General features: G+C 44.9%; 1 protein-coding gene across 1 annotated transcript in view; it reads right to left on the reverse strand.

Moving 5' to 3' along the window:
• drc1 (dynein regulatory complex subunit 1 homolog (Chlamydomonas)) overlaps positions 1-23,630 on the reverse strand; it is a 107,461-nt gene continuing 83,831 nt past the window's right edge. Inside the window, exons 15-17 of the mRNA XM_041188408.1 lie at positions 19,816-19,959; positions 12,941-13,043; positions 1-303 (exon numbers count right to left, since the gene is read on the reverse strand). Of these exons, the coding sequence (XP_041044342.1) occupies positions 241-303; positions 12,941-13,043; positions 19,816-19,959 (310 nt within the window). The 3' untranslated portion in view covers positions 1-240. The remainder of the gene's footprint in view (positions 304-12,940; positions 13,044-19,815; positions 19,960-23,630) is intronic.

The following is a 23,630-nucleotide window of genomic DNA, read 5'->3' on the forward strand; positions in this document are numbered from 1 at the left end:
TGTTTTCAAAGCAATATTTATTTATTTTATGATTACCAATGTAATTAAAGATTAGATCTCAAGTATTAGAATACACACAAAAGAGCTGTACCTTGTCCTCATGTAGGAAAAGCTATTTAATTTGGAGTGCAATCAAAAGCATTCCACAATACGCTCTCAAAGTCCACAACAAACTAAATATCATTAATTCCTTTTCACAAGGTTTAATCATGAAAGCCGGAAATTCTTCAAGTTGGTGTCTTATGTTTGTTCAATATTAAACTGCATCAATTGTGTTGGTGGAATCTCAAGTTCATTGTTTACCTAAGAGAAAGGACAACATTTTCAGATTAACATTTAAATCCCCTTCCCCGCGTGTTCAGAGTTACACTTGGCAATTTTTTCATAACGAGCAAGGGATTTCAATTATAGCATTGTCTGAAAATCCACTATTGACAGTAACAGATAACTAATGCAACTAAATATGGTATTCCTCAATATAATAATAAAACATATAATAAAATACATATAAAACACCTATTAACACTTAGACCTGAATTTTCATAAAGATGGGAAGACTTTGTGCCTTAGCCAAACTGGCACCGGAGCCCCTATTCTGGAAGTTCCTTGCCCGAACCCAGCACCCTCTATTTTTGCCGAGCGTTGGGGGGCTGGGATGGTGAGTGGGGGCAGGTTGTACTTTGCACATCTGTAGTTCACGGAGGCAGCTGCATGTGTAAAAGTGCAGCTGCTGTCAAATAGAAGCAATTTTCGTCACTGGGATGTCCAAAACACATTTTGTGGGATTTAGGCATTTGAGGAAAAGTTCTAAAGCTGCTGGAGTTATTTGGCTAGGTAAAGTACTCTTTTGGAAAGGTAAGGTACCCTTTTGGAAAGGTAAGGTACCCCTTTGGGAGAAGTCAGGTGCCCCTTTAGGATTGTCAAGAGTAAATATGAATGTGCATATAAAGTGGATAAGCTCTGTGGAACTGTCAAGCTGTCAAGTTATTTAAATCCCCAGGCCCTACAAATTTTTGAAAGAAAACATCCAGCCTGCAGTTGAAAAAAAACAGTGCTTGCTCTTTCAATGTTTGTTGACATAAGCCTGAGGTTACTATTATAGAATTAATGTTGCTTGATTGCTTCCATAACCTTTCATCATAGTGCATAGCCTGCAAGTTCAAAGTTTAATTGACAGCTCCAAATGGCTATAAAGAGATACGCTATCTTTGATGTGGGGCCAAAAATCCAAATGTGTGCTTTCATAATGGATTAAGTACTTGAAATATATGTTTATTTTAATAAAGGATTAAGTACATGAAGGGGTTTAAATATTACCAATGAGAATGTGTTTTTTATATAGTTAAGTCTGCAATAGATACTTAGAACTTTTTTATTTTATCTCACCATGGCTTCTGAGATCTGCCCATGGTGAATACTGGGTGAGTTGTCATGGAGAGTGTAAAGGCAAAGGGTGGTGGATGGGTGCGGGGGGCATGGGTTAGCAGGAACATACGAAGTAGGAGCAGGGGTAGGCCACTCAGCCCCTCTAGCCTGATCCATCATTCAATAAGATCATAGCTGATTTTATTGTAACCTCAAATCCAGATTTCCACCTACCCCTAATAACCTTTCACTCCCTTGCTTATCAAGAATATATCTATTTCTGCCTTAAAATATTCAAAGATTCTGCCTCTCCCATCTTTTGAGGGAGAGAATTCCAAAAATTCATGACCCGTTGGCAGAAAAAATGTCTTTTCATCTCTATCTTAAATGGATGACCTTTTATCTTTAAACAGTGATGCCTGGTGCTAGATTCTCCCACAAGAGGAAATATCCTTTCCACATCCACCTGATCAAATCCCCTCAGGATCTTACATGTTTCAATCAAGTTGCCTCTTACGCTTCTAAACTCCAGTGGATATAAGTCCAAACTTTCCTCATAAAATAATCTGCTTATTCCAGATATTAGTCTAGTAAACTCTCTCTGGACTGCTTCCAATGCATTTACATCTTTCCTTAAATAAGGAGACCAATACTGTACACAGTACTCCAGATGTGGTCTCATCAATGCCCTGTATAACTGAAGCATAACTTCCCTACTTTTGTATTCAATTCCCCTTGCAATAAATGATAACATTCTATCAGCTTTCCTAATTACTTGTTGTACTCGCATACTAACCTTTTGCGATTCATGCACCAAGACACCCAGATCCCTTTGTATCTCAGAGCTCTGAAATCTCTCACCATTCAGATTAGATGCTTCTTTTTTATTCTTCCTGCCAAAATGAACAATCTCACATTTTCCCACATAATACTCCATTTGCCAGATCTTTGTCCACTCACTTAATCTCTCCATACCGCTTTGTAGCCTCATGTCCTCATCGCAACTTACTTTCCTACCTATCCTTGAGTCATCAGAAAATTTAGCAACCATACCCTTGGTTCTGTCATCCAAGTCATTTAAAGTTCCCTGTCATAACATCTTTAATAATAGCTTCGAACATTTTCCCTATGGCAGAACCCTTAAGTGCATTGACGGGCAGAGGGATCTGGGTTTACAGGTCCACAAGTCACTGAAAGTGGCAATGCATAAAGGTAATGAATAAGGTAATCAGGAAGGCATATGGCATGCTTGCCTTCATTGGCAGGGGTATTGATTATAAAAGCTGGGAAGTCATGCTGCAGCTGTATAGAACCTTGGCTAGGCCACACTTGGAATATTGTGTGCAATTCTGGTCACCACATTACCAGAAGGATATGAAGGCATTGGAGAGGGTGCAGAGGAGGTTTACCAGGATGCTACCTGGTCTGGAGGTTATTAGCTATGAGGAGAGGTTGGAGAAACTCGGATTGTTCTCACTAGAGCGAAGGAGATTGAGGGGTGACTTGATAGAAGTTTACAAAATTATGAGTGGCATGGACAGAGTAGATAGTATGAAGCTTTTTCCCAGGGTGGAAGAGTCAATTCCTAGGGGACATAGATTTAAGATGAGAGGAGAAAACTATAGAGGAGATGTGCAGAGTAAGTTTTTTACGCAGAGGGTAGTGAGTGTCTGGAATTCGCTGCCAGAGGAGGTGGTGGAAACAGGTACGATAGTGGTGTTTAAAAGGCAGCTTGACAAATACATGAATAGGATGGGAATAGAGGGATACGGACCCCAGAAGTGTAAAATGTTCTAGTTGACCGGCAATATGATCGGCGCAGGCTTGGAGGGCTGAAGGGCCTGTTCCTGTGCTGTACTTTTCTTTGTTCTTTGTTCTCTTTGTTCTATGACAGATGTTAACTAACTGACCTACAGGTTCCTGCTTCCTATCTCCCTCCCATTTTGAATAAGGGGCTCACATTCGCCACTTTCCAAACTAACGGAACCTTCCCCGAATCTAGGGAATTTTGGAAAATTAAAACCAACGTATTAACTCTCTCACTAACCACTTCTTTTAAGACCCGAGGATGAAGTCCATCAGGATCCAGGGACTTGTCAGCCCGCAGCTCCAACAATTTGCTCAGTACCATTTCCCTCTTGACTGTAATGTTCCTCAGTTCCTCCCTCCCTTCCATTTCCTGATTTACAGCTTTTTCTGAGATGTTTCTTGTATCCTCTATAGTGAAGGCTGATGCAAAAATACTTGTTCAATCCATCTGCCATCTCCTTACTTTCCATTATTAATTCCCCAGATTCACTTTCTATAGGATTAATGCTCACTTAATTAACTCTTCTCTTCTTCAAATATTTATAGAAACTCTTACTATCTGTTTTTATATTTCTAGCTAACTTTCTCTAATTTTTATCTCCTTATTAATCGTTCAGTCATTCTTTGCTTTTTTTATATTCTAAATACGAGTCTTGGACCCACTTTTCTCTCCCTCAAATTGAATGTAAAATTCATAGTATGATCACTGCAACCTAGGGCACCTTCACGATGAGGTTATTAATTAATCCTATCTCGCTGTGCAATACCTGGTCTATTATAGCCAGCTCTCTGATTGGTGGCAGAATGTGCTGTTCTAAGAAACTATCTTTGAACTCCTCATCCAGGCTACCTTTGTCCACCTGATTTTTCCAGTCTATATGTAGGTTAAAAGCCCCCCATGATTATCACCGTACCTTTCTGACAAGCTCCCACTATTTCTTCCTTTATATTCGGCCTACCATATGGTTACTGTTAGGGGTCTGTACGCCACTCCCACAAGTGACTTCTCGCCTTTATCATTTCTCATCCCTACCCAAACCACTTCTCCATTCTGGTTTCCTGAGCTTAGGTCACCCCTCCCTATTGTGCTAATACCATCATTAATTAACAGAGCCACCCCTCCACCTTTTCCTAGCTTCCTGTCCTTCCTAAGTGTCATGAACCCTTCAATATTCAGGTCTCAATCCATGTCATCCTGCAGCCATGTCTCTGTGATGTCTTTCAGATTGTACTTATTTATTTTTATTTGTGCCCTCAGTTCATCTGTTTTGTTACGAATACTATGTGCAATCAGATACAGAGCTCTTAGTTTTGTCCTTTTGTTTTTCTGTAATTTCTAGCCTTACCTGCTGATGTACTCTTAGTTTTGTACTCTCTTTCCCTTCCTGGCATGGTCTGTTTATCAATTCCCATATTAACACCTTTGTCTCTTGCCTTGTCTGTAATCCCAAATTTGATCCCTTCTCCCCACTATTTAGGTTAAAACCCACTCTACTTCCCTGGTTATGTGGCTTACTAGAACACTGATCCCAGCACGGTTCAGGTGTAGATACTGTCCCAACGGTACAGCCCCTACTTTCCCCAGTACTGATGCCAATGCCCAACAAACCAGGACTTACTTCTCCCACAGCAGTCTTTGAACTACGCATTCATCTTGCTAATGATATTTACCCTATACCAATTTGCACGTGGCTCAGCTAATAAGAGATTATTAACTTTGAGGTTCTGCTTTTTAATTTAGTGCTTAGCTCCTCATACTCTACATTCAGAACCTCTTGCCTAGTTCTACCTATGTCATTGGTACTTGCATGGACCATGATGACTGGATCTTCTCCCTCCCACTCAAGTTCTTCTCCAGCCCTGAGCAGATATCCCAAACCCTGGCACCAGGCAGACAGCACAGCCTTCTGGATTCTTGCTCCTGGCTGCAGAGAACAGTGTCTAAATCTATATCCTCATCCCCATCCCCACCACCCCCCATCCATGAGAATACTGTCTCCTATTATCACTACATTCCTTTTTGCTCCTCCTTCCCGCCCCCCCCTCTTTCCTGTACTGTTTTTCCGTACTATGGCACCATGGCCTGTCTAGTTATCCACCCTGCAAACCTCACTTTGGTCCACACAGGTTGCAAGCACCTCAAACCTGTTTGACAATTGCAAAGTCTGAGGTTCCTCCATTACTGTCTGTTCGATCCCTTTACCTGTCTTACTCACAGTCACACCCTCCTGTCCCCCACCATTGGCCAAAACAGGTGACCCTATTCTAAGAGATGTGACCGTTTTCTGGTACAAAGTGTCCAGGTATTTCTCCTCCTCCCTGACGTTGTGCAGTGTCTGCAGTTTAGCTTCCAGATCAATAATTCTAATCTAGAATTCCTCTAGCTGCTTACACTTTCTTTAGATGTGTTTATCCTGGATTGTGTTGGCATCGAGGAGGTCCCACATACCACAGCTGCAAGACAACACCTGTTCTGCCATTGTTATTTATGTTATTTAGTTAATTTATTTTAATCACTTGCTTAATTAACTTAGAATAACTCCTATGTATGTTACAATTTACTGTACTTATTAAATGCTAGTACCACCTTCAGCTAAGAGTTGTACATTTTAAAATTCCTAATTGGCTTATAAATTACTCATCAACCAGCTCCTTCCGCTGCACCAAAATAAGAGTAGAAAAATAAGAGCAACTCCTCTCTTCTCTGCAGGGACTACAACTAAATTGGACTAGTTAGCCAAATAACTAATCAGCTGCTCTCCAGTAGCTTGTTTATCCCTGCTTAAGGCTGGAAGAAACTTACTTTAGTTTATTAATTTATTTTAGTTTATCAATTTACTTCAAGTAAATACCAGTTAAATGCTAGCTGCAGACCAGATTTTTCAAAAGATATTGATAATTAAAACTCCCCACTCACTAAGCTCATATCAGCTCACTCTGCTTGCAATCTGCACTCCGTTTGGCACTATGTTGGCACTAAGTTGGCATATGGGCTATACAGGGGATGAGTGGGGGCTATGGGTTGGCATTGAGGGTATGAGGGGCCATGGGCGTGGATGGGGGGGCATAGGTTGGCAATGAGGGTAAGAGGGACCATGGAGGATATGTGGGATGGCATAGGTTCCAGACCCAGAAATCACCCCAGCTGTCATGCAAAATTTGTCATGTCAAGATTCTGTCCAATATTTCACTGTTTACCCACAATAAGGTCCCAGGTTTTGATTGCCCCTTCAACAGTTGCTCAGCTCTTGGTGTTGTACCTATTCATGATGCTGTTGCTGCTCATGGCTCTATAGGAAATTCTGTGCCCCATACCCACTCTATCACATTTCCCAGAACTCTTTTATGTGAGAAGTGGACTGCTATAGGCTTTCTTTCCAATGGAATCTCAGCGGTATCCGGAATACCTCTGGCCAAAAATAATGCCAGTTGATCAGGGTGAAAGCACGAGGTTCTATTTGTAGTCAGTTGTTTCTGGGGTTGGGCAAAGCTCGCCCTAACCAAGAGGTGATAAATGCCTTCCTTACAAGAGCAATAGCATTAACTATTAAATGGACAACCTAGTCCACTCATAGTAGCTTTAAGCACAAATAACTAAAAAAAAATCAAAATGGTGAAATGAGGCCAACCAAAATTAAATTCCATGCAATGCAGAGCCGTCATGAAAAACATCCAGTAATGCTAATAAGCACCACAGACTGTCTGTCACAAACCATATTTCATGCATGACAAAAGGATTCCTATTTTAGATAGACCACCATATTGGATGCTTCAAGTGTCTCAAACGTAACGCAGAGGGATCTTACCTTTTCGGCTAATGATATTGTGGCTTGACCCAATCTTACTGGGACACATCGACTGTTTCCTTTTAAGGAATGGATATCGCTAAAGTTGCAGGGTGAGATAGTCCACCCAAAATAATTTAAACCCAAATGCTTGGGAGATAACTTTCAGAGACATACCAGAAGTTAAAACAAATCTGGACAAAGATACTAAACTACTGCCTAAACCGAGAAAATTTCAACTGCAGGAAGTACTGAGCCAGGGATTAATTGTGGATATGGGAGATGGAGAGATATTCTAAAAGTTTTAATTGATTATCATTTATGGAACATGCCACTGGGTGACTAAATAAACTTGAGTCCAGAATAGAGAGGATTTTCGATGGTCTGTAGGAAAAAGCTGATGGGCCAAACTGTCGTTTCTAATCCACCATTTCAGACACTCTAAGCTGAATGAGTCAGTCAAGGAATAAGCATGCTGAAACATTTATTGTGGAGAAAGAAGTATGATGGGTCATTTTCCAAATATTTATAAGCGCTGAGTGGAAATAAACAAATCACAACGTAATGTGGATGAATTTAAAAAGAAGCTGTGGATTTTGAGGTCAGCATGCGGGCACTGTCGGCGGGCTCAAGAGCGTCCGTGAAACAAACAGGCCGCGGCCCGCGATCAGCCCCCAACCATGATTACCACGATTTCACGCTGGCTGGCCGATTAACGGGCAGGGGTGGGGGGGGGAGGGGAGGGCGAGCACTGAAGTCAGCGTGGGCGCTGGGGAGTACGGAATGAAAGCTCCCTGAAGGCAGAGAGCTGCCTCAGGGAGCTAAAGAATTCAAAAGCTATGGATTTTGAAACGCTAAAACAGAAACGCCCACGCATTAGGATCAGTCACCTGAACATCTGGCTGATGAAAATTCTGTCCAAACATTTTTTTTTTTTTAAATATCAGAAACCCCATCCCACCTTTGGATGAGGTTTCCTCAAAAAGGCAAAGGCCGCCTGGCCGATTCGCCCACCCTCTAACTGTAACATTGGACGGGCAAGAAGAATCACAGTTGATTACTACATTAATGGCCTTAACAGGCCGCTTAGTTGTCGGCGGGCGCACTGTCGACTCTCGCACGCACCCTCAGACCGAAATATCATGCAATGACGTCGGGACACTATTTCCCACTCAAGTGGGTCAGGCCAAAAATTCTGCCCATTGTTTTTAGACATAACTTGCCAATATTACTTTAGTCCATGGACTAGTTCAGCTGAGTGGCCTGTTTTTGTGCTGTAAATTCTACATAATTTTCTTTGTTAAATATTGTTGTTTAAGTAGGTTATCAAAGAAAATGAATTAAAGATTAATAGAGCTGAGGGACAGATCAACCATGATCTAACTGAATGAAGGAACAGGCTTGAGGGCTGAATGGCCTACTCCCATTCCAATGTTAATGATGATAAAGGATAATTTTGCTAATATTTCCTTTACCTCTTCTCAGTGACTAACACATTGGGCAGAATTTTCCATTGTGGGTGAGGGGGGGGAAGCACGGGTGTGGGCGTGGGTGGACGCGGACCCGATTGGTGCCCGTGATTGGGTCCACGCCGCCATTTTACACGGGCTGGCTAATTAAGGCTCGCCCAGCATAGTTGCCGACTCCCGTGGATAGCGGGTGTGTGCGGGTAGCGGTGGACATGTACTGGCCACTGGGTCCAATGGTGACCCGGCAGTCTGTTTAAAAGAAGGACTGGCAGCCTCCTGTAGGCTGGTGACAATGGCCAATTCAAGGCCGCACCACAGGGGGTCGGCTGAGCAGGCCAAGCTGCAGGGTCTGTCACAGGGACAGGGCCAGGCTGCAGGGTCTGTCACAGGAGCAGGGCCAGGCGCTGCAGGGTCTGTCACAGGAGCAGGGCCAGGCTGCAGGGTCTGTCACAGGAGCAGGGCCAGGCTGCAGGGTCTGTCACAGGAGCAGGGCCAGGCTGCAGGGTCTGTCACAGGAGCAGGGCCAGGCTGCAGGGTCTGTCACAGGAGCAGGGCCAGGCTGCAGGGTCTGCCACAGGAGCAGGGCCAGGCTGCAGGGTCTGCCACAGGAGCAGGGCCAGGCTGCAGGGTCTGTCACAGGAGCAGGGCCAGGCTGCAGGGTCTGTCACAGGAGCAGGGCCAGGCTGCAGGGTCTGTCACAGGAGCAGGGCCAGGCTGCAGGGTCTGCCACAGGAGCAGGACCAGGCTGCAGGGTCTGTCACAGGAGCAGGGCCAGGCTGCAGGGTCTGTCACAGGAGCAGGACCAGGCTGCAGGGTCTGTCACAGGAGCAGGCGAGGCTGCAGGGTCTGTCACAGGGACAGGGCCAGGCTGCAGGGTCTGTCACAGGAGCAGGGCCAGGCTGCAGGGTCTGTCACAGGAGCAGGGCCAGGCTGCAGGGTCTGTCACAGGAGCAGGCGAGGCTGCAGGGTCTGTCACAGGAGCAGGCGAGGCTGCAGGGTCTGTCACAGGAGCAGGGCCAGGCTGCAGGGTCTGTCACAGGAGCAGGACCAGGCTGCAGGTTCTGCCACAGGGACAGGGCCAGGCTGCAGGGTCTGTCACAGGAGCAGGGCCAGGCTGCAGGGTCTGTCCCAGGGACAGGGCCAGGCTGCAGGGTCTGTCACAGGGACAGGGCCAGGCTGCAGGGTCTGTCACAGGGACAGGGCCAAGCTGCAGGGTCTGTCCCAGGGACAGGGCCAAGCTGCAGGGTCTGTCCCAGGGACAGGGCCAGGCTGCAGGGTCTGTCACAGGAGCAGGGCCAGGCTGCAGGGTCTAGTACAGGAGCAGGCCAGGCTGCAGGGTCTGTCACAGGAGCAGGGCCAGGCTGCAGGGTCTGTCACAGGAGCAGGGCCAGGCTGCAGGGTCTGTCACAGGGACAGGGCCAGGCTGCAGGGTCTAGTACAGGAGCAGGGCCAGGCGGCAGGGTCTGGTACAGGAGCAGGCCAGGCTGCAGGGTCTATCACAGGGACAGGGCCAGGCTGCAGGGTCTGTCACAGGAGCAGGGCCAGGCTGCAGGGTCTGTCACAGGAGCAGGGCCAGGCTGCAGGGTCTAGTACAGGAGCAGGGCCAGGCTGCAGGGTCTAGTACAGGAGCAGGGCCAGGCTGCAGGGTCTGGTACAGGAGCAGGCCAGGCTGTAGGGTCTGGTACAGGAGCAGGGCCAGGCTGCAGGGTCTGCCCCAGGAACAGGCCAGGCTGCAGGGTCTGTCACAGGAGCAGGGCCAGGCTGCAGGGTCTGGTACAGGAGCAGGGCCAGGCTGCAGGGTTTGGTACAGGAGCAGGCCAGGCTGTAGGGTCTGGTACAGGAGCAGGGCCAGGCTGCAGGGTCTGTCACAGGAGCAGGGCCAGGCTGCAGGGTCTGGTACAGGAGCAGGGCCAGGCTGCAGGGTCTGGTACAGGAGCAGGGCCAGGCTGCAGGGTCTGGTACAGGAGCAGGCCAGGCTGTAGGGTCTGGTACAGGAGCAGGGCCAGGCTGCAGGGTGGGGCAGCAGGGGTGGGGTGGGGGCCAATGCACCCCTCGCTTTTCAGATGGCTGCCCTGTTGCCCTCCTCCAGAAGGTGGCAGCACAACGGGAGGTCTTGGTACCCCAGGATGGGAGGAGGAGGCCCCCCCCACATGACCAAACGTGCCTGGGAGGAGGTGGCGGAGCTGGTGAGCTCCCGCGATGTGGTGCGGTGCACCTGGATCCAGTGCCACAAGCGCTTCAACGATTTGTTGCGCTCTGGCAGGTTGATTACCATGTTGGCATTGGGCATTTAACCCAGCAGGTAGCCTTAGCATTTGAGGGCCCCCCCTCCCCCGCCAACAAGTCTCAGTGTCGTAACTGCATTGAATCATGTAGAGCATTTTTCCTACGCTGGGTGGGCGAGCAGGTAGTGCCCATGCTTAGATCAGCCTGAGTGGTTCATGAGGAGATGAGTTCTTCCCCGCACCAAGTGTTGGTCTTAGTCACACATGACTAGTCTGGGGGCGATCTGCAGGAGAGGCAGCTAGCTCATACTCAGAACTCCAGGACACGTCCTATTCACCGGTGATGAGATGGTGGAAGGGGAGCCTCAAGGTGTCGTGGCAAAGAATCATCTGCTGCCCTCAGCTGTGCATCCTCGCTGTGGGAGCAAAGACCGTGTGGTTCCTAAAATGATGTACTCAGCATGTGTTCAAAGTGGCTGTTGGGAGGGTTTGGGAGCAGGCGTACTATATTTGTGACACACAAGGGGTACTGGAGTGCGCCCCCTGAACGATCCAGGCATTGGAAGTGCATCTTGAGAAGACCGATGGTTCTCTCTACCACGGCCCTTGTGGTGCCGTGGCTCCTATTGCACCGCTGCTCAGCTTCTGTTCTTGGATGGCAGAGAGGCATCATGAGCCACCTTCTGAGGGGATAGCCCTTGTCACCCAGCAGCCATCCATCCAGCCGGGCTGGAGCACTGAAGAGCCTCGGCACCTGGGAGTGTCTGAGGATGTAGGCATCATCGGAGCTGCCTGGGTACCTTGCACAGACTTGTAGAATCAGCATCCTGTGATCACACAATATCTGCACGTTGATAGAGTGGAAGCTCTACCTGTTGACAAAGGCACCGGGCTCACCCGCTGGCGCCTTGATGGCCACATGGGTGCAGTCAATTGCACCCTGGACACGGGGGAAGCCAGCAATGGTCACGAAGCCTCTGGCTCGCTGTGCCTGGCTTGCCTGGTCCTAACAGAAGTGGATGAAGGTCGATGCACACCTGAACAGAGCGTCTGTGACCTGCTTGACACAAGTGTGGACAGCTGATTGGGAGACACCACAAAGATCACCCACTGAGCGCTGGAAGGAGCCAGAGGCAGAGAAATTGAGGGCAGCTGTGACCTTCAGAGCCACTGGCATGGGGTGTCTACCCACACAGTTAGGGGAGATCTCAGGCCCAATCATCTGACAGATAAAGTTCACTGTCTCCAAAAAGGCTTTAACTAGCCCATTAAGTGATGGAGGGCACGGGTCAAACTTCATTGTGCGCCTGCCTAGTGAAATATCGCGAGGGCGCACAGTGATGTCGGGACGCTCGCCCAACGTGTCATTTTACGCCTTGGACGTGCAGGGCTCGCCCCCCCCCCCGCCCCCCCCCCTTCAAACTGAAAATTCTGCCCATTATTATTGATCTGCATCTAAACTACAGCTTTCTTAACTCTTAACATTATCAACAGCAAACCAAAAGCATGATTGAAGAGCTTGAGGAGGGCAGGTGGTGGACAGCTGTGCTGTGTTGATGAATTCCCACAATAACTCAAAAGGGGTCTTTGCAATAATATCATTTGAATCATTGTGTGAGTCTAAAACTGAAACACAGCTTTTGTTGTCCCAGACTTTTTCAGTTTAAGATATAAACAATTTAAACTCTCAGCCACCTTGGGACTTGCATATCTTTGAATATAGCCAAGGGACCTTTTCCTTTATAATATTTCTTCTTTGTGTCGTAAAATAAGAGTTTGAAAAGATAAAAACACATTATAAAACCTTTAGCAAACACGTCAGACATACTGAGATTGGAACCAGGATACAAGAGAAAATTAATGAAACAGAGGTGAGAACTGCCAAACGGGCACTGAAACATTTACCTGTCCATTTGATACATAATATTGCCCTAAAAGCAGAAATATAATACATCTCTAAACTATTACTTGTTACTGATTACATTAACATCGGGATATTTTCAGTTTACAAAAGAATCACAATTCAAACTGGGTGAAAGTGGAGCAAAGTTTCTGATTGTTTTATAGGAAGCAATGTTGGATATGTCCATGTGTGGTCAACAGACTGGTTTCATGCCCCATAGTCAGACAGCCTGCTGAAGGATCATATAAATAATGGTGGCTTAGAAGAGACATTGAAGGGCATGTGTTATCTGTGGAACTGTAACTTTAGTAAAGGAGTCATTTCACTGTCTTCAAGAAGAGGGAAAAGGTAGAAAAGAAAATGTGTGCATTATAAATCACTTACCCTGGAATGCAAATACTGGTGAAGTAATAACTTGAACTCTGAATTTTGTTGAACAAGGCTACACCTATCAGCGTTTAAGTTTGCTCTTTTGACCAAGACTTTGCTGCAAAAGAGATGTTGAACTTTATTATACACAAAAGCCATCTTGAGCTAATATCAGTGAGGATTATCGAGATCATTACCAGACAAAATTTGACACTGAACAACATAATGAGATATGTCAAGGAAGATGTCCAGAAACTTGGTCAAGGAGCGTCTTAATGGGGAAAAGGGCGATAGCGAGGTGGAGAGGGCTAGGGAAGGAATTCTAGAGCTCAGTACCTCAGCAGCTGAATGCATAGCCGCCAATGGTGGAGAGATTAAAATCTGGAATGGCCAAGGGGTCATTGGGGGAAGCACAGATATCTCTGAGGGTTGGTGGGCTGGAGGAGGTTACAGGCATAGGGGGTTGCGATGCCATGGAGGGAACTGAAAAAAGAATGAGAATTTTTAAAACAAAGGCATTACTTAAATCCAAAACAGGTCAGTCAACAGCATCAGTAAGTTGCTACTATGTCCAAATGGTAACAAACATTATAATAATATAAAACAAAAACAGAATTACCTGGAAAAACTCAGCAGGTCTGGCAGCATCGGCGGAGAAGAAAAGAGTTGACGTTTCGAGTCCTCATGACCCTTCGACAGAACTTGAGTTCGAGTCCAGGAAAGAGCTGAAATATAAGCTGGTTTAAGGTGTGTGTGTGGGGGGCGGAGAGATAGAGAGACAGAGAGGTGGAGGGGGTTGGAGTGGTTGTAGGGACAAACAAGCAGTGATAGAGACAACACATTCGTTTAGATAATATCACCAACTTTAACTTTAACACCTATGTGTTCTATTGTACTATTGTCGTTGACATCTTTTGATGATCTGCTTCTATCACTGCTTGTTTGTCCCTACAACCACACCAACCCCCTCCACCTCTCTGTCTCTCTATCTCTCCGCCCCCCACACACACACCTTAAACCAGCTTATATTTCAGCTCTTTCCTGGACTCGAACTCAAGTTCTGTCAAAGGGTCATGAGGACTCGAAACGTCAACTCTTTTCTTCTCCGCCGATGCTGCCAGACCTGCTGAGTTTTTCCAGGTAATTCTGTTTTTGTTTTGAACAAACATTATAACCATTTACTCAAATATCCATACATTATCCTAATAATCCTCTACAAATAAAGCTTAATGGAAAGGAATAACATACATAAGTGCATAACACTGGTCCAGGACATAGGCTGATACTTCAGTGAGTGTCACTTTGTCAGAGCCATCTTTTGAATTATATAGTAAACTGAGGAGCTTTCTGCATACTCAACGCATATAAAAGATTTCAATGAACACTTCAAAGTGGTATCCGAGACAACTTCTCTAACTTAGCCAATACCACCAAAAAATATATCTAGTTATTTATTTCATGTATCAGTTGCAGAAAATTTGATGTGCATAAATCAACTGCTGCATTTGTCAACACAACAACAGTGACCCTTCAAAAGTATTTCATTAATGTGAAAGGTTTGGGAATGTTTAAGATGTGTTAAGATGTCACATTAGGCAAGTACTTTCTTAGCGCAAGGAAAGAAAATCTTTAAATTCAGGAACACTGGTATAATTTGTTTATACTTGCAAACTCTGTCTCAGTATGAAGTTACAGTAGAGTTAATAACACTACGGGCAGGGTTTTTCACTGAGCAAGCAGGTGCACGCCCGACCTGCTCGAGCATATAGTGATGCACGATGACATCGGGTGAGCGTCCCAGCGTCATTACGCACTCACAAAATATTCCGGTCAGCAGCAGCGCGCCCGCCGACAATTAAAAGGCTTATTAAGGCCGTTAAAAATGTATTTGAATTCAATTTTCCGCTGCCCGTCCAACCTTACGGTTGGCGGACAAGCGAAAAGGCCAAGCGGCCTTTGCATTTTTTGTGAAACCTCATCCATGGATGGAACTAAAAAAATAATTTTAAAATGTCATCCTAATTTCTAATATGTCCCCGCTCACGTGACCAGAGTCACATGAGGGGACATGTTTTTTTAACATTTTAAAAATCTTTATTTTTAATTTTCAAAACTTTTCATCTCCCTGAGGCAGCTTTGTGCTCCAAGGGGCTTTTCCAGCAGGCACCCGCAAGCATACGCAAATTTCCGCTCTTGCACGCCTCCCCCCCCCCCAACACTGGCAGCCTTAATTGGCCTGCCAATGTGAAATCACAGTCCGGCCCCGAATGCGGGCGGCAGTCAGCTTCCTAACTGCTTGCACCCACCCCCACTGAGCCCGCCCAGCGAGGGAAACATCTTGGCCTATAGCACTAATGAACTTTCATGAACTGTAAACGTTGCTGGCTACATTTTTGGGTTTTTGCTTACTTTCATACTCTATTTTAGCTCTCATGTCTTAGATCATTCTCAGGTGCGTCACAGCTTGCCATAACTCTAGGAATATTTATGCTTATCTCAAAATCTAAATAATCGTTTGGTAGCATGTATAAGAAATGAGCAGCAAACTATGTGGCAATTGCATTTAGCTGTTGAACTTAGCCTATGCCTCCTGAAACTCTTGTTTCATCTTCAGAAACATTAGAGAAGCATATCAATTTATTGTTTTAAAAGATGAACAAACAAATAGCTAATGCCTATAATATAGCTCCATACTTAGCTTAGACATCCTTCTGCCTTACTCAGAGGTGGGGGGGTGGGGGGGTGGAATATTAAAAGAATGGAACCCTAATAACTAAGCTCAGCCTTTGTGTAAATGGCTGGATCACCAGTTGGTCTATTCCCTGTCTGCTTTTAATTGAATAATTGTGCTCCTTTTCCTTGAATTTCTTACCATTTTGGAAGCCTAATTAATCCAGACTGTTTATCATAAATGCAAATTGAATTTTTCTCTTTCAGAAGTTTCATACTGGCTCCTCCGATTCAGCAGGTAATCAGCATTTTGGGTCCCAGAGGAATTATCTAGACTTCCTCGATTTCAAGCATCCCATCACTTAAAGATAAACAGGGAACTGTCTGTCACATGGAAACTAACCCTCAATCACACAGCATTTGAGTTATTTTTATTTCTAGTCTGTCACTGATAAAGCTTTAACATTGGATCAAACCAGCATTTGGGTTTGAGTGGAGATGAAGAATAGTGGGAGAAAAAAGTCACGAGTGGGAGTGGTCTACAGGCCGCCTAACAGTAACTACAACATAGCACAAAGTATACAAGAAGCAATATCGGGCGCTTGTGATAAAGGGATGGCAATTAATAATGGGTGACTTTAATCTACATATAAACTGGAAAAATCAGATTGGCTGTATTAGCCTGGATGAGGAGCTCCTAGAATTCTTTTGAGATAGTTTCTTAGAGCAGCACATTCTGGAACCAACCAGAGAGCAGCACGTTCTGGGGCTAACCAGAGAGCAGGTTATATTAGACTTGGTATTGTGTAATGTGACAGGGTTAATTAATGACCTCAGAGTAAAGGCACCCTTATGTAGCAGCGACCACAATATGATTGAATTTTACATCTAGCTTGAAAGGGAGAAGAGTGGGTCTAAGACAGTATTTTAAACTTAAATAAGGGCAAATATGTTAGCATGAAAGCTGAACTGGCTGAAGTGAACTGGAATATTAAGCTAGAGAATGGATCAATAGAGAAGTAACGGCAGACATTTAAGGAGATATTTCAGAATATTCAGAATAAGTATATTCCCACTACAAAGAAAAATTCTATGGGGAGGACCCACCATCCATAAAGAAGTTAAGGAAAGCATCAAATTTAAGGGAAAAGCATGTAACTGTGCAACAATGAGTGGCAGGTCAGACGATTGGTCAGAATATAAAGAAAGGCAGAGAATGACTAAAAGGTTAATCAGGAAAAAGAAATCAGAGTATGACAGGAAGCTAGCTAGAAACGTAAAAATGGATAGCAAGATTTCCTACAGGTATTTAAAAAGGAAAAGGGTAAGTAAAGTGGTTGTTGGTCCTTTAGAGAGTGACAGTGGGGAGTTAATAGTAGATAATAAGGAAATGGTAGATGAAATAAACAAATATTTTGTTTCTGTCTTCATTATAGAGGATACAAAAACATTCCAGTAATAGCTGTAAATCAGGAGGTGGAAGGGAGAGAGGAATTTGCTGAAATTACAATCACTAGGGAGGCGGTACTGAGCAAACTGATGGAGCAGTGGGCTGACAAGTCTCTGGGTCCTGGTGAACTTCATCCTCGGGACTTAAAAGAGGTGGCTGCTGAGGTAGTAGATACATTGGTGCTACTTTTCCAAAATTCACTTGATTCTGGGAAGGTTCCATCAGACTGGAAAGTAGCAAATATAACCTCTGAATTCAAGAAAAGAGGGAGGCAGAAAACAGTACACTATAGGCCAGTTAGTTTGACGTCTGTCATGGGGAAGGTGTTCGAATCGATCATTAAAGAGGTTATAGCTGGGCACTTTGAAAAACTCAAGGTAATTGGGAAGAGTCATGCTTAATCAATTTATTGGAGTTTTTTGAAAAAGTAAGGTGCTGTGGATAAAGGGGGGCCTGTAGAGATACTGCACTTGGACTTCCAGAAGGCATTTGATAAGGTGCTACATCTAAGGTTATTGTGGAAAATAATAGCTCATGGTGTAGGGGATAACATAGTAGCACGAGTAGAAGATTGTCTGGCCAGCAGAAAACAGAGAGTATGTATAAATGGGTCTTTTTCTGATTGGCAGGATGTGACGAGCGGAGTCCCACATGGGTCTGTGCCGGACCTCAAATTTTTACAATTTATATCAATGACTTAGATGAGTGAGTGAAACGTGGTAGCTAAATCTGTAGATGACACAGAGATAGGTGGGAAAGTATGCTGTGAAGAGGGCATAAGAAGGTTGCAGACAGCTATAGATAGGTTGAGTGAGTGGGCAAATCTGGCAGATGGTGTATAATGTGGGAAACAATAAAGTTGTTCACTTTGGCAGAAAAAATTAAAAAAGCAGAGTGTTACTTAAATGGAGAACGACTGCAGAATTCTGAGGCGTATAGGGAGCTAGATGTTTTCGTGCATGAGTCACAAAAAGTTAGTATGCAGGTACAGCAATTAATGAAGAAGGCTAATGGAATGCTATCCTTGATTACGAGAAGAATTGAACATTAAAGTAAGGATGTTATGCTTCAGTTATACAGGGCATTGGTGAGACCACATCTCGAAAACTGTTTGCAGTTTTTTAAGGAAGGATGCAAATACATTGGAGGCAGTTTAGAGGGGGTTTACTAAATTAATGCCTGGAATGAGTGGGTTGTCTTAAGAGGAAATATTGGACAGGCTGGGCTTGTTTCCACTGAAGTTTAGAAGAGTGAGGGGGCTACTTGACTGAAGTAAACAAGAGCCTGAACAGTCTTGACAGGGTGGACATGGAAAAGATGTTTCCTCTTGTGGGTGAGTCCAGAACTGAGGTCACAGTTTTAAAATTAGGGGTCGTCCTTTTAGGGCAGAGATGAGGGGATTTCTTTTCTTTCAGAGGATTGTGGGAGCTTGGAACTCTCTGCCTCAGAAGGCAGCAGAAGCAGGGTCATTGAATAGTTTTAAGGCAGAGGAGATAAATAAATTCTTGTTAGGCAAGAGAATAAAAGGTTATCGAGGGTAGATGGAAATGCGGAATTTGAAACACAAGCAGATCAGCCATGATCTTGTTGAATGGCGGAGCAGACTCAAGGAGCTGAACGGCCTACTTCTGCTCCTTTTTCGCATGTTCGCAAGCCTGGTACAGGAAACTGAACAGCAGATGGATTTGAACTGCTTATGTAATGTGACTGGCAATAAAGAAACAACTGCTAAACCAAAACCTAATTTCTGTTACGCTGCTCTCACGCTACTACCATGCCTTGCCAATTAGTCTAAGCCCCACCGGGTCACTTACATAAACAGCAACATGGATGCAGAGCAAAATTAATTTTTCAAGCCCCCAGTTTATTTCCTCCCTTCTCCCCCAATGAACTATGTACCCCAAATCTGAATCAACTGCAGGATATGCTAACATGCACACTTTGCACCAGGGAAGGAAAATGCAAATGTAGAAATATGGAAGTATGTAAAGTAGTGAAATTCCACTGTGAAGTTATATTATAAAAGGGAGGTAGCAAGTATGGAAAATTTATCAAAGTAGGTTGTTCAATGTTTCTTAGGGAAGGGCAGGTAAGTGAAGATGATATATAAGGTATTTTTAAATAACAAAAATATCACCTTAAGATTTTCTATGCAGAGTGCTGACATGAATTCTAAGTAGAACTATTAACCGAAGTAGTTCTATAATGTAAATCTGTGCATTAAATAATTTGTGACCTAGCTTTTCTTTAATAATGTTTTAGCATTTTGACACTATTATAAAATATGATTAAAAGACTACATTTAAAATTTAATAATACTAAGATTTAGGAAATTACAACGCATTGATGGTTCAAGGATGAGGAGTCATACCAATGTCAAGTGTTCTGTCATGGGAAAGCACTAAAGCTAAAGCCAAGTGCTTCCCCACAAAGAGCTGAAACACTCTTACTGCGTATCTTTTACTCAGACAGGGCTAGTAGTAATTCTCCTTGTGCAACCCTTGGTTGCAGAGCTGTGTGTTGCATAAGGATTCATTTAAAGATGGAGTTAAAAAAATGACATTTATTCTATAACATTCAGATTTTTAAAAAACACTGGATCAGTTTTGCAAAAGTGAGCCAAATAGATGCAAATTTTAAAAATGAGAGCCTCAGTGGCAGAAAAGATAACAATTGTATGCAGCTGTTTAGTTTCTGAGAACCAAATTTTAAAATAATGCTGTATGTTAAATATAACATTTCATGACCATTCTGTGTGCGATATACTTACTAATATTTTTCCAGTGCATCTTCCAGCCATCTCCAGGTCTTCAATTTATGTTTAGGTATGATGTTTGCCATGGCATCCCAGTAAGCACTATCCTCAGTGCTATCTCTCTCTTTCACTGTAGTCACTTTGGGCTGTGAATTTTCCCTGAAGAAAACAAACCTAATAAAATCTTGTTGGGAAATTATGCCATATTGTATTCATGTCTTTCAGCGTTGGTCATGATCAAATTGTAAAATCACTGGCAAGAAACAGCTGACAAGATCTCCTGCTGTATGCAAAATATTTTGATTTTTTTTTCTCTGATCGTTTTGAAGTGCTTGGGAAAAGCATTGTAAACATAATTAAAACTACATTGATGGACTAACTTGTATTTATTAAAAAGATGATGATACTACGGAAAATAAAAAATCAAGTCTGAAGTTTTCCCTTAATAACAGTGCAGATTAGTCCAAAAAAATGGTTATTTATGAATGGCTATTAATGAGACTACTAGCGACTGCATTAACTTTCAATGCTATTGGTTGATTATACCAATTTCAGGGGAGAAATAAACTTTGTTTACTTTCTACTTGCTATTTTGAATGCTAGTGGCCAGGAATATCTTGACTGAAATGCTTGTGTGAGATCAGTATTTGGAAGAAAGTAAACGTATATAATGACAAGGAAGCGAAGCATCAGATCAAAGGTTCTATTAGAAACTGTGACTAGGTCATAAAAATTTGAGCGAGGAGTGCTCAAACAGAAAAGCCAAATGGAAATGCTTGTAAAAAGGCTAAAAAAAAAGTTATAATCTTAAAACCAATTCATATGAAGCTTCTGAGAGTGAAATAAAGATGGCAGGGCAGATGATGTGTTGCAGCTGTACTATGGGGGTGCTGGTGGAACATCTACAGCAACCACACCTACTGTGTCTGCAGCTCAAGAAACGTTGGCTCAGTGTTGATGAGCCGGAGTCTGGGTTTCGGCACTGCGATGCATCACGGGGGGCTGGTGGGAGGGGAGTTACCAGGACACTTTGTTCCAGGAGGCAGTCACACCCCTTAGGCTAGATACTTCAGATTTCATCTGTGGTCAGGAACAGGAGGACGTGACTGCAAGAGAAACAAGTATGGGGATCCAGAAGGTAATGGAGGAACCTGAGCCCTTGCAATTTTCCAACAGATTTGATGTACTAGCACACTACCACAGTAGTGCAGGTGGCCATTCAAGTAAGGGAGAGTAAAAAGGAATGTAGTTATAGTGGGAACTGTATAGTTCGGGGGATAGATACTATTCTTTACAGCCAAGAACATGAGTCCCGAAGGCTATATTACCTGCCTGGTGCCAGGGTTAAAGGCATCTCCCCAGGGCTGAATTGGAACTTGGAGTGGAAGGGGAAGGACCCAGTTGTTGTGGTTCATGTGGGCACCAATGACATAAGTAGGACGAAGAAACAAGTTCATCTGAAGGGGTTAGAGCAGCTAGAGGCTAAATAAAAGAAGCAGAACCACAAAGGCAATAATCTCTGTATTAATACCCAAGTCACGGGCAAAATGGCAGAGGGCAAATAAAGATTAGAGAGCTGAATGCGTGGCTCAAAGACTGGCCTGGGAGAAATGGGTTTTGATTCATGGGGAACTGCCACCAGTGCTGGGAAAAGAGTGATGGCCTTCACCTAAGGCTCGCTGCAACCAGTATCCTGGCAAATTGTATAACTGAGAGGACTTTAAACTGGGAGGGTTCATGTGAGGGGAGATTTGGAAAGTTGAAAAGGGAGGACGGGGCAATAGTGCATGGCAGCAATAAAGGTAATGATAACTAGAGTCTGAAAGGAAGGGACAGAGAGCACAAACATAAGAGTGCAGCAGCAAATAGGGTCAAAGTAGAGAAAAATTGTAAAAAGACAGAAAGAAAAGCTCTTTATCTGTATGCTCAGAGCATTCACAACAAGATGGATCAATTGAAAGCACAAATAGAAATAAATGAGTATGATATGGTAGCCATTACAGAGATGTGAGGTAGAATTGACCCAGATTTGTACCAAGGTAGCAGGTGGATAAAATGACATCTTACCCGCTGGCCGCAATGGCAGCTTTTCAAGCCATATCATCCCAAACCCACTGCGTTAATTATGTATTCCCGGGAAACACGCCGTTTCCATCGCGGACGGGCTCTCATTCACCCACCATGCCATCACCTCGCCGCTTCATCATGCCAGGTGCCATATTTAAAGTCCCGCTGCGCGCTCACATCTCAGTGCTTCCAGCTCAAGAGCGTTGCAAAGATGACATGGCCCTGAAAGGCAAAAAGATTGCAGCCCCCAGGTTCAATAACCCATCCCTCGAGCACCTTCTGGGACACAGAGGAGGCTCACCATGATGTCCCTTACCCCTGATCTGGCCGCAGGATGGGCAGCAACATCACTAGTTCGGCTTGGGAGATGATGGAAGCCTTTAAAACAGAACAGCCACCCCATGCCACAAGAGGACGAATGATTTCCTCCATTCCGCCAGGGTAAGTCACTCTTCTCATCGCTCTCAACTCACGCACTCACAAACACATTTATAGCGCCTCACTCACTGCCAGTTCAAGGGACATCACCATTCACCCTCTCAAACACCTTCATTGTCTTCATCCCATCCATGGGACCACTCACCACCCGCACATGCCAAGCATACATATCATCCAGCCCAGCAGGCATTCTGCCTACACTCGCTCCATCTCTATTCATGCAGGACAAGCTGGCATCAAGACGACAACAAGAGGGAGAGGTTGCAGGCTGGTGGAGGAATGCCTGCAAGAAGGTCCTCATGGACTTTGGAAACAGAGCCATCCAGCTGGACGGCTACAATCTGGATCGTTCTTTTGCTGACAGTGAGATTGGCAGCGCTCTACTGAGTGAGGATCCGGCAATGCAACATCTATCAGGCAACCATGCTGCAGATGTGTCCTGTTTCACATGCCACTGCCGTGCACTAATTGTTTCCCCTTGCTTCCACAGGCACATCTGCCATACAGCCAATGGAGTCCTCGACACAGGACCTCCAATCAAGCCCCAAAGAAACCTCTGAAGAGGGACCTTAAGGCACCCTCCATGAGGTCCCATCACAGTGTTCATCCTCCACCAGTGCAGAGACACACACCTCGGTAGGAACTAGCTTTACAGAAGCCTCTAGTGAGCACATCACATTGCAATCTGGCTAGCAATCTGGTGAGCACATCGCATTGTCTGATCCACAGCAGGCAGTAGCAGGGATTTCCCAGGTTTCTGGCACTCGGAGGCCAGAAATTTGCTGAGTCCGAGCCTCTGGACTTGGTGATGTCAAAGTTGCTGGAGCTGCAAAGGCAAGTTCAGCAACATTAGGAAGGGATGTCCGCTGCACTCCTCAGATTGCAAGACGTGATAGAGGAGTCCGTCCCACCTTCAGGCTGAGGTGATAGCTCTGGCATGCTAACGCACCGAGGTCAATACTGGTAGGATCGCAGCCTCCATGGAGATCTTAGTCCAGGACATTGCTCCTGCACTGCTGCACGGGCTCAAGTTCATCACTGACGCCATATTTGGCCTCCAACAGTGTATATGCGAGAGGGGTGCGGGGCAGCTTGGTCTCACTCCAGCTACCCTTTCTCCTCAAGGAGTCAGCCAGGGGCCCTTAGCACCCATAAGGAGGAGGATCAGCAGCTGTACCCTCCTGGGGCCATCCATCCAGGTGACTCCAATAGTGTCCGGCCCATCTAAATCCCCTATTCCCATGACCTCAGCAGCTCCAGCTCCACTGGCCAAGGAGGGTGCCACTGCCACATAGCAGGATCCCGAAAACAGGCCGTGGCCCTCC

Source organism: Carcharodon carcharias, chromosome 5 (genome assembly GCF_017639515.1).
Source record: "Carcharodon carcharias isolate sCarCar2 chromosome 5, sCarCar2.pri, whole genome shotgun sequence".
Taxonomy (NCBI): domain Eukaryota; kingdom Metazoa; phylum Chordata; class Chondrichthyes; order Lamniformes; family Lamnidae; genus Carcharodon; species Carcharodon carcharias.